This window comes from Lampris incognitus, chromosome 12 (genome assembly GCF_029633865.1).
Source record: "Lampris incognitus isolate fLamInc1 chromosome 12, fLamInc1.hap2, whole genome shotgun sequence".
Lineage (NCBI taxonomy): Eukaryota > Metazoa > Chordata > Actinopteri > Lampriformes > Lampridae > Lampris > Lampris incognitus.
Genome location: NC_079222.1, coordinates 5,147,849 through 5,159,362, shown reverse-complemented (window position 1 = coordinate 5,159,362; position 11,514 = coordinate 5,147,849). Strand labels below are relative to the sequence as shown.

Genomic DNA, 11,514 nt, shown 5'->3' with positions numbered 1-11,514 from the left:
GATAAAATAAGAACAAAATATATCAACAAGCATGGTGCACATAACACCCTCTCAATACTGCACTAGCGCAGCACCAACAAAACCCGACAAGGGCCCCAGTCCAGTGACCATCACCTGGTCAGGAGCGTCTCACTGGGAGGTAGTGGTCAGTAGTAGCAGTATCAATGATATCAACAGTTTACTAATTGTAAACTAGTGATAACATAACATGTTGGCGTTTTGTTTTAAATTGCAAGCTTGAGAACTGAGGAAGAAGATAGTTTCTCGTGCAGCCCTTTATGTGCCGTTTGTCCCAGAAATGCTGCTGCACAGCACGACAGCATTACAATGTTGCAGTCTTCGTTTATATTTCAGAGGCCAAAGGAAACGCAGTCAATGCATCAGCCATTATTGCATTTTAATCTAAAGTAAAGACTACAAAAGGAATAAATAGATAAATAAATTCTGCAGCACAACGCCCATGTTATACTTCTATTCTGTTCTGTTCTGATATTTTTCTGTGCAGTTCGGTTCGGTTCGGTTTTGTCCTATTCGTCTCTATGCTGCTGTTCTGTTCTGTGTCCTGTTCTGCTTAGTTCTACTCTCTTCTCTTGCGTTCTGTTTTGTTCTATTGTGTCCTACCCTGTCCTGTTCTGCTCAGTTTTACTTTCTTCTGTCCCGGGCCCCCGCCCCTCCCCGCCTGTCCCGTGTGTTCCAGCACACAAATCAAACAATTCAGCGCTTTTCCCGTCGTCACGTGCGATCAGGTCACATGGCGCAGGATGACGCGCGGTCAGCTGACCGCCCCGCCCCCCGCCCCCACTCGAAACAACCCCGCAGGGCAGCGACCTTCGCTTCGCTTCTCCTTCAGCCGCTTCTCTGTTTCCTCTTTTCTCCCCGAACACGAGTCGGTCTCTCTTCGCTTGTGCTCAGAAGAGCCGTTAGATAAGCGAGTAAACATGGCGAGCCAGTCGCAGGGCATCCAGCAGCTGCTGCAGGCGGAGAAGAGGGCCGCGGAGAAGGTGGCCGAGGCCCGCAAACGTAAGTGAGTCCCGGCTTATGAACGTCGCCTGGTTTCCGCGACGTTGGTTAAACCTCGGACGCGTTAATCGTTTAAACCGCCGCTAGCGGACGCGGGACCAGAGTTGAATGAGGCTGTCGGGCCGTGGCTGGGTTCAGATGGGGGATTTTACTGCGCAGAAGAAGAAGAAGAAGAAGAAGAAGAGAGCAGCGCGAGCCGCCCGGCTAGCTAGCTCGGCTGATTAGCGCTCAGCTAACGCCGACATGAATGCGACAGAATGTAAACGGCAGAGTCCTTTTTTAGCTTGAAAATGGTGTGAAAGTCTCGTCATGGTGTTAAATTGGTAAAATATGGACGCGGCGGAAGAGACGGCAGAGTCCCGCAGCCCGGGGCCCGGAGCACTGTGGGCTAGCTCGTAAGCAACGGAGGGTGTCTGTGTTCACTCACTCAGCCCTGTTTCACTGAACTAACCTAAACTTAACCTAACCAACCTTAACCTGACGACACTACAACCTCTACCCAACCGTAACCCAACACTAACCTAACCTGAACCTAACCTACCTTAACCTGAACCTAACCAACCTTAACCTGACAACACTACAACCCCTACCCAACCATAACCCATTACTAACCTAACCTGAACCTAACCTACCTTAACCTGAACCTAACCTACCTTAACCTGACAACACTACAGCCTCTACCCAACCGTAACCCAACACTAACCTAACCTGAACCTAACCTACCTTAACCTGAACCTAACCAACCTTAACCTGACAACACTACAACCCCTACCCAACCATAACCCAACACTAACCTAACCTGAACCTAACCTACCTTAACCTGAACCTAACCAACCTTAACCTGACAACACTACAACCCCTACCCAACCATAACCCATTACTAACCTGACCATAACCTAACCTACCTTAACCTGACAACACTACAACCTCTATCCAACCGTAACCCAACACTAACCTAACCATAACCTAACCTACCTTAACCTGAACCTAACCTACCTTAACCTGACAACACTACAACCCCTACCCAACCATAACCCAACACTAACCCAACCTAACCTGAACCTAACCTACCTTAACCTGAACCTAACCTACCTTAACCTGACAACACTACAACCTCTACCCAACACTAACCTAACCTGAACCTAACCTACCTTAACCTGACAACACTACAACCCCTACCCAACCATAACCCAACACTAACCTAACCTGAACCTAACCAACCTTAACCTGACAACACTACAACCCCTACCCAACCGTAACCCAACACTAACCTGAACCATAACCAGCAACCAACCTTAACCTGACGACACTACAACCTCTACCCAACCATAACCCAACACTAACCTAACCTGAACCTAACCTACCTTAACCTGACAAAACTTCAACCTCTACCTAACCATAACCAGCAACCTAACCTACCTTAACCTGACAAAACTTCAAACTCTACCCAGCCATAAACCAACACTAACCTAACCATAACCAGCAACCTAACCTGAACCTAACCTACCTTAACCTGAAAAAACTTCAACCTCTACCTAACCATAACCAGCAACCTAACCTACCTTAACCTGACAAAACTTCAACCTCTACCCAACCATAACCCAACACTAACCTAACCTGAACCTAACCTACCTTAACCTGACAAAACTTCAACCTCTACCCAACCATAAGCCAACACTTACCTAACCATAATGCGGCACTTACCTAACCATAACCCAACACTTACCTAACCATAGCCATAACCTAACCTACCTTAACCTCTACCTAACCATAACCCAACACTTACCAAACCTGAACCGATAGCTAACCCACAGGGCTGAGTGAGCATTGGGCTGACCCCGTAAACACAGCCATCATTGGTGCTAATAAAGCCCACTAAAACTACTCTAACGTCAAGTCAAATTTACTTGTATAGCCCTAAATCACAATTTAGTCCCAGAGGGTTTTACAATCCCGTTACATTCTGTGATCAGAATGTATACTTTTGCGATTCATTTTTGACAGGGGTTGTTATGTTTTTTGTGTCTACTTATTTCTAATTTAAAAACGAGGAATCGGAAAAAAATTCTTACGAGATCCTACAAGACTCATACCAAAATCTGACATGCAAGTACGAAAAAAGACCAAAGCAATAACTACTGGTGAAGTCCCTGTTAAAATTAGTAGTTCCAGTTGCAGTAAAAAATAGTGCTCGGCTGACCGGAGTTTGAAACGTTGTGCATTTTTATTTTTCCAGGAAGTTTGTCACGAGTTGATGAGTTGTTTGCACCAGGGTGATATAGAGGTTATAGGTCAAAAATACAAATATACTGCTATACATCCACCACTATTATTTTTACTGTCACTTGTTCTACTACAAAGAAATACTAATACAGCTACGTCAAATAATGCTGCTACTACCTGTTATTATTAATAATAATAATTGAAAAAAGAAAAGCGTTTCCCCCTTTTTCTCCCCAATTGTATCCAGCCAATTACCCCACTCTTCTGAGCCGTCCTGGTCACTGCTCCACCCCCTCTGCTGATCAGGGGAGGGCTGCAGACTAACACGTCTCCTCCAATACATGTGGAGTCGCCAGCCGCTTCTTTTCACCTGACAGTGAGGAGTTTCACCAGGGGGATGTAGCGCATGGGAGGATCAGAATCGGAATACTTTATTCATCCCTGAGGGGAAATCGGGTAGTCACACTATTCCCCCCAGTTCCCTCCAGTGCATAACTCCACCTCTCCAGGCTCCCTTCAACCTGCTCCCTACTCTCACTACAGATCACAATGTCATAGTCCACAGAGAGTCCTGATTTATGATCCGCATATTAGATTTGGCAAAGGTTTTACGCCGGATGCCCTTCCTGATGCAACCCTCCTTATTTATCCGGGCTTGGGACCGGCACTAAGAATAATAACTTTAATAATCATAATTAGAGAATTATGAAGAATTTGCAGAAACGCACTGGCTTGAGCATCCTCGGTGGCTGGGTTCAGCTGGCTTAATCTTAAATTGAAATAATTCGTCTTTATGATTTTTATGATGATCATTAGGATGTTTTGGTCTCGGTGCCCCACACACAGCACATGATGCACGTGTATGTAGTGGTGGCGCTGTATATACCACAATTGAGTGCTAACGCCTCAGCTGGTTTTTCTTGTATGTCAAAGCACCGGAGAACTGGAGCTACGCAGTCAGTGCCCTTCTCCTCGTTGTGCGAAAAAAGGGGTGGCTTGTCACCAAGTCTGTGCACCGGCAAAGGGGAGATATGCCTGGTGGGGATCTGCATGTGCACTCTCCTAGTTAGCATATGAAACATCATGGCAGCAGTAGCAAGACTTTAATTAAAAGTAATTTTTAATGGAACGAACAGGAGCTGCCAGGGAAGAGGAGAAGAGGAAGGCCAAAGAGGAGGTTTATGGATGTGATGAGGGAGGACATGCAGGTGGCTGGTGTGACGGGCAGATTCAGAAGACAGGAAGAGATGGAGACGGATGATCCGTTGTGGCGCCAAAAGTAGTAATAGTAGTAGTAGTGATGATAGATTAATGGAACAAACAACAGCCGTAGTATTTGGCCAGTAAATGTTTGTATCAGTAGATTTTGTAGGGTCTTCCTCTTTTTCAACCTGTCTGTCTGTTGTTACATATAGCAAAGTCACATGTCACATGTTTACTAAACATACAACTACTCACACGCACACACAGACTTTGATCCTTGGTTGATTTCATCAGTCTCAGTCTCATCAGTTGTCATAAAGATTGTGATATAGATTGGATCTTTTGTTGCATTTCAGCACTTTAAAAGTGATTCCAAATCACATTTTGTTACATTTAATTACTTTGTCACATTTAATGTCATTTAGCCCGTAAGCAGATGAAGAATACTGATGAATTCAGTTGTTCAATTCAGTTGTAATCAGACATTTTAGAAACATTACAGTGTAGCTCCGTGAGCCTGTATGACTACTGCAGTGTGTAAGCAAGCATGGTAACCTTGTAAAGGTGTTTACTGAATTTTCAACAAGGTATCACACCCCCGTTTTAAACAAATATTGTGATAGTCGGAATAAGGAATCAGGAACACTTTTTCATTTCCTGCACTTGCACGCATGAAATGGAACGAAACACCGTTTCCCCCAGCCCACAGCAGTGCAACATCAACACACATCCATCCAAAAACTACAAGAACACACATATCCAAACTAACACATATATCCAAAGAACCAACGCCAGCCAGGATGACTGTCGGAACTGCCGGTCTGCATGGGCTAGCAGTTAGCTTAGCCTGCCCCGCTTCTGCGTCCTGTCAGACCGCCCTCGGTGTTTCCTCTTCGGGCGCAGTTCCGGGCAGGGCCGTGGTCCTTGGGCTCACCAGACGCAGCAGACCAGGCTCCCTCAGCCGATCCAGCGCCGGCTCTCCCAGCCATCAAACGAAGACAAAACTTAGACACAGACGTGGACAAAGGTGTCTACCTTTGACACCCCTCCCCGCACTCCACACGACGACACTAAAAACACAGTCAACGCTAGGCGAGGCCGCTGCCAGACTGCCCTCGGTATTATTGGAACTGCCAGTCTGCATGGGCTAGCAGTTAGCTTAGCCTGCCCTGCTTCTGCATCTTGTCAGACCGCCGTTGGTGTTACCTCTTTGGGCGCAGCTCCGGGCAAGGCCGTGGTCCCTGGGCCCATAGGATACAGTAGACTAAGTTCTCCAAGCTGATCCAGCGCCAGCTCTCCCAACCACCAAACGAAGACACAACTTAGGTGCAGACGTGGACAAAGAGACTGCATAGACAGTGCTGGGTGAGGCCGCCACAAATGTGAATTCACACCGCCATCTTCCCACATCGGCACTGGGTGAGGCCGCTGCAAACGTGAATTCACTCCGCTCGGGGGGGGGGGGGGTGTCAAAATTGCTCACCTCTCCAAAGTTTCCTATAACAAATTTAAGGCACTGTGAATGTCTCGATGTCCCTAGATGAAAGAAAAGTGATTTACAAAGTCTGAAAATGTAATATTTGGTTGGAAAATGGTGAAATAATAATGACATGACATTTAAACGATGACCATAACTGCCTGCTGAATTAAATGCTCTGCAGATAGCGCTTTGATGATGACCATGTACACAGACAATAGTGTGGTGTGACAGAAGGCTGTAGAAACAGTAACCTGGTATGATGGCAAAATGACGTAAAGGACGTGAGACAGGCAAAATGTAAAACCCCATCCCCCCTTTCCCACTCCCCCTCTGGTCGACAACATACCTGCACCTCAACACCTTGGCCCACTACTGATAAGACCATTGTAGGGGAAACGCAGATGATGCGGGTGCTGGATACCAGTAGTGTTGTATTGACTACTGATATGATTTGATTGTTTGGTTTAAAGTGTGACAGTAGAAAGTAGTCAGGAAGAACTGATTGTGAATCAGTTTAATTCCAGAAAACGCAAATGTATAGACTGGTTTGTTTTCATTTTGTGTACACGTTGCCTTAATTTGTCTTTCTCTCTCCCTCTTTCTGTCTGTCGATCTCTTTCTTTTGTCTCTTATTGTCTGTTCTCTCTCTGTCTCTCTCTGTCTCTCTCTCTCTCTCTCTCTCTCTCTCTCTCTCTCTCTCTCTCTCTCTCTCTCTCTCTCTCTCTCTCTCTCTCTCTCTCTCTCTCTCTCTCTCTCTCTCTCTCTCTCACCATAGGGAAGAACAGGCGTCTGAAACAGGCAAAGGAGGAGGCTCAGGCGGAGATCGAGCAGTATCGCCTACAGAGAGAGAAAGAGTTCAAGACCAAGGAGGCAGCGGTACGTTTGTCTCCTCTTGTGTCCTTGTTCCCTTGTTTCCTCCGTATGCTTTATGGGTTTGTTAACTCCCTCTGTATGTTCCTTTCATATGTCTACCAGTTTGCTAGTTCCAAAGTTCCCCTCGAGGGTCTCCTTTAGAGGCTCTAGGGTTGGGTGGTATGACAGTAAATACCCTGTGATGGTAGAAACTTGTCCACCCAGAGAGATTTGGCCATATCATTTCCACTACAGTAGCCTTTCCTTTAGTATGTCTGGCACTGTGTGGCAAATCATTGGGCAGGACTGCTTTACACAATATTGGCTTGGGCATAACTGCTTCATATGATTTCCATATGAGAACGACATGGAGGAGAGTGAAGTTGTAAGTGCAGAACAGGACACCTCCAGAACACCACAAGATGACAGACAAGAACTCATTACTAAACAAGCTGTCACTTGCACCATGTGGACATGTTTTGGGTTCAGAAAATCCAACACCAAACAGAAAAATATACTTGCAAACTGTGGTTGTTTGTGGTGGTAAGATTTTTTTCTCTCCCTAGGATGGTGAAGGAAGGATCATAAATAATTGTTCGCACCTGTACTCCAACAAATACATCATTCAACATGATGACAACTTAACCTAACCCTAAAGCCTAAACTCAACCACTATCTAAGCTTAACCCTAAACCCATGTTGATTTAGTTGGTTCGTAAATGTTTTATGATTGGATGTTTTTAAGCTTCAGCCACTGATGAAGTATTCATGATCCTTCCTTGGCCATCCAAGGGGGAAAAAATGCATGGTGGACATGTGAGCAACCCCTTTTACCACCTGAAAATGAACCCGTAAACCATTTCTTAAATTAATTTCTGGAAAAATTACCATATTATTGATATAACCGTGATGTTACTGTGATAGAAAACAGCTAAGGGTGTAACAATACAGTCAACTCATGATTCGGTTCATCTCATGATTCGGTTCGATAGATGATTCAGGGCTCACACTTTGATACAACATCGCACGTGTTTGGAGAACAAATCTCACCATTTCCCACTAGCGGTTGATAATGTGGACTGTGATGGTTATGTAAGTTTGGGTAGCACAAGAGATCCAACCGTCTGGTTATCGCAACTCTCTCAGACTTCTGGAGGACTTCTTTAACCTCTACCTTCACATCTTCATACATGGCAGGAACTACAAGTTTGCTGAAATGTATATGGGACAGAGTATGATATTTGGGCTCTAGCATGTTGACAAGTTTTGAAATCCTTCATCCTTAACTACTGAAAACGGTCTCGTGTTGGGCAATAAAAATGCTGATTCTTTGTGTTATCTCTTTTGCCCGCTGACTTGATGCCAGAAGCAGTGCACCAAATGACTTCTTAAGAGTTGTTTGGTCATTTGCTAATTTATCAGGCGCCGACTTTAGCTTGTCCTTATGGTTCTGTTGTAGATGGTGGAGCATGTTAGTGGTGTTAGCGGCTGTGTAAGCCACAGTGCACCAGCAGAGCTTGCAAATAGTCTTTGTTCAGTCCACAATCTTGTCACCATTTTTTTTACCCTTCCTGGGAAACCAAAATTATGCCATACAACTGATTTAAAGTTTGACGGAGCATCCTCTATTCATTTTATGCCAATATTCTATCACTACAGCCAGTGAACGTCAGGGTCAACAGGTCAGTCAAGCAAAACTGAGGTTATGCCTTTTGTGCCCTGTTGCATTAATATTAATAAATGATATCTATATTGACTACAGCGACCTCCTGCGCCCACTGGGGCGGTTTGCAGCTGAGTGTGAAATGGCCGGGATGCGAGTCAGCACCTCCAAGTCTGAGGCCATGGTTCTGTACCGGAAAATGGTGGATTGTTCCCTTCGAGTTGTGGATGAGTTTTTTCCTCAAGTGAAGGAGTTCAAGTATCTCGGGGTCTTGTTCACGAGTGAGGGTAGGATGGCGTGGGAGGATGGAGTGGGAGATTGACAGGCGGATTGGTGCAGCATCAGCAGTAATGTGGACGTTGTACCGGACCATTGTGGTGAAGAGGGAGCTGAGCCAGAAGGCAAAGCTCTCGATTTACCAGTCAGTCTTCGTTCCAACCCTCACCTGTGGTCATGAGCTTTGGCTGAAATGAGTTTCCTCCGTAGGGTGTCTGGGCTCAGCCTTAAAGATAGGGTGAGGAGCTCAGACATCTGGAGGGAGCTCGGAGTAGAGCCGCTATTTCTTCGTGTCGGAAGGAGCCAGTTGAGGTGGTTCGGGCATCTGATTAGGATGCGTCCTGGGCACCTTCCTTTGGAGGTTTTCTGGCCAGGTCCAGCTGGGAGGAGAACCCGGGGTAGAACCCAGAACTCACTGGAGGGACTACATGTCCAATCTGGCCTGGGAATGCCTTGGGATCCCCCAGGAGGAGCTGGAGGGCGTTGCTGGGGAAAGGGATGTCTGGAGTGCCCTACTTAGCTTGTTGCCACTGCGACCCGACCCAGGAGAAGCGACTGATGATGAATGAGTGATATCTATATCCTTGGAGAGTCACAATTTAATTGACCTGATATTGCGATGAATTTTTCAGCTTCATAATGTGTATCGTCATATTTTTGAATCGCAGTGCATTGTTACACCCCTGGTAACAACAGATCTTGACCATGTTGCCCACCCCTAAGAGTCTCTTAGACCCTTCATACATCTTTTCCCTCTGCTCTTTGTTCCTTAGTTCTCCTCAGATGTCTCCTATGTATGTTCTGTCCATGTCTCTAATCCTTAGTTCCATTCATATATCTCCTTTAAGTAGATTTTCATCTCTTGATGTTTGAAGGCGGCGGCGCCCTAGCGCCCTCTACTGGCCAGCCGCCACTGCGCTGCAGCTAATAACAGTAATGTCTCTGTTTGATCGGCATTGACAGACAGATCCAGTACAAACAGTCTTCACTAGTACTGTCAATACTGGGTCTTTGGCACACATCTTGGAGAGCTAAGGAACAAAGAGCAGACGAAGGAGGACATACTAGCTGTCTATATGTGATTAGCATTTGTGAATCACTAGTGTCACGCTTAACCGACTGTTTGTTGTTGTTGTTGTTGTTGGGTTTTTTAAAGTAATTTTATTCATAATTTTTGTGTGAATTTTTTTGTCACGCTTCTATTTTATATTTTTTACTGTGTTCTGTCAAACCCCCACAGGCACTGGGTTCCCACGGCAACAGCGCGGTGGAGGTGGACCGTGAGACGGCGGAGCGCATGAGTCGCATCCAGGCCAGCTACCGTGGCAACCGCGAGGCTGTGCTCGGCGACCTGCTGCGTCTCGTCTGTGACATCAAGCCCGAGTTCCACGCCAACTACCGCGTCGCCGGCTAGACGGGATGGATGGGCGACCCGAAAAATCGAACCGATGTCCTCCCCGACACCACCGCAAGCGATCGTTCGACATTTGGGGGGGGGGGGGGGGTTCATATCTACTGATGTGTAATTTACTGAGCTGGACTGAGCTCCCCGTCACGATGTCGCCTTCGTTAGTTAGTGACCAGCTTGTGAGGTTTCTGTCATTTCCGTGTACGTGGAGTTTATTTATAATTGATTGTAAAACTTGGCAATTCTGTTGTTTTGTCTGTTCGCAGAGACCAACATTTGTTGTTTGTTGTCTGTTGTTTGTCGCTGTACCTGGAGGCCGGCCGGTCCCGAGGGCCAACACAAACAGTGCTCGTAAACATTCTAAATATGAAACATTGAATACGCCGAAAACCTCGAAACGCTGAAATGATTGAATATCCCTGGAACTTGACAAGGTTTAGTAATGTTAAGGTATTTAGAAAGTACAAATTTAACTTTTAAAAGCGGCAGCCGGCCAACATACTCTTACTGTCCCAGTCTTTGTGTTTTGGGCTGGGGAAGGGGACCCTCCAGACTCCTGCTTGATTCCCTGTAAACCGTGAAATGTATCAAAATATGAAAAGTGGTTATTAAATGTTTTAATGATTCAATGATGCATGTTTCTGTGGCTGTTTATCGAGGTGGTGTCATTTTTGTGTATTATTTTCATGTTTTCATACTCGGTGAAGAGCAGTGACGGGGACGCTGCCGCAGGAGGTGCCGTCCTTCGGATGACGCGGTGAACCGAGGTCCGGACTCACTGTGGTCCCTAAAGATCCCGTGGCACTTCTCACAGGGTTCCCCGGTGTCCTGGCTAAACTCCCAGCCTGGCTCTCCATCTGACCACCTGATCATCCCCGGTGACCCCTCCCTCTCCACCTCCAGCCGATGTGTGGCGAGCGTCCTGGCGCAAAATGGCTGCCGTGCATCACCCAGGTGGTGCATCTGCATATAATGCAACGGTGCGTGAGACCACTGGACACGGTCCTTTCCAGCTCCCGTCCCGAGACTTCCTGCCGACGTGATGTCCCACCTCGAGGCGGCGGCAAACCGCTCAGAAACACGCCGTCAAAGAACGGGACAAACGCCGTCAACACAAACTCCTTTCATTTTCATTATTCACATTCATTTCATTCATATTCATGAGTTCCGCAGTGCTGACTAATTAATTTGCTAAGGTTTCTTTTACCGTCTGCAGAACTGAACATCAAAGTGAGGAATATATAGAGGAAAACAAGTGGAGGTGTATTTTTTCCTCTGTTTGGCACTGTATTATATTACAATGAGTGTTCTCTGCATGTAACCATCCTATTGTCCAGGAGCAGTGGGCAGCTGCAGCGCCCGGGGACCAACTCCAGTTCTTTCCATTGC

At 46.3% G+C, this 11,514-nt stretch overlaps 1 protein-coding gene across 1 annotated transcript; it reads left to right on the top strand.

The window, feature by feature from the left end:
* The first annotated feature begins 783 nt into the window (after positions 1-783).
* Positions 784-10,754, top strand: atp6v1g1 (ATPase H+ transporting V1 subunit G1). Its single transcript, XM_056290837.1, has 3 exons — positions 784-1,020; positions 6,702-6,802; positions 9,958-10,754. The coding sequence occupies exons 1-3, from the start codon at positions 939-941 to the stop codon at positions 10,129-10,131; spliced, it is 357 nt and encodes a 118-aa protein (XP_056146812.1). The 5' UTR covers positions 784-938; the 3' UTR covers positions 10,132-10,754.
* The last annotated feature ends 760 nt before the right edge of the window (positions 10,755-11,514 follow it).

Coding starts and splice junctions, on each gene's coding strand:
- atp6v1g1 (XM_056290837.1), top strand. CDS start 939: ATGGCGAGCCAGTCGCAGGGCATCCAGCAGCTGCTGCAGGCGGAGAAG. Junction 1,021..6,701: donor GGTGGCCGAGGCCCGCAAAC/GTAAGTGAGTCC, acceptor CTCTCACCATAG/GGAAGAACAGGCGTCTGAAA. Junction 6,803..9,957: donor TCAAGACCAAGGAGGCAGCG/GTACGTTTGTCT, acceptor AAACCCCCACAG/GCACTGGGTTCCCACGGCAA.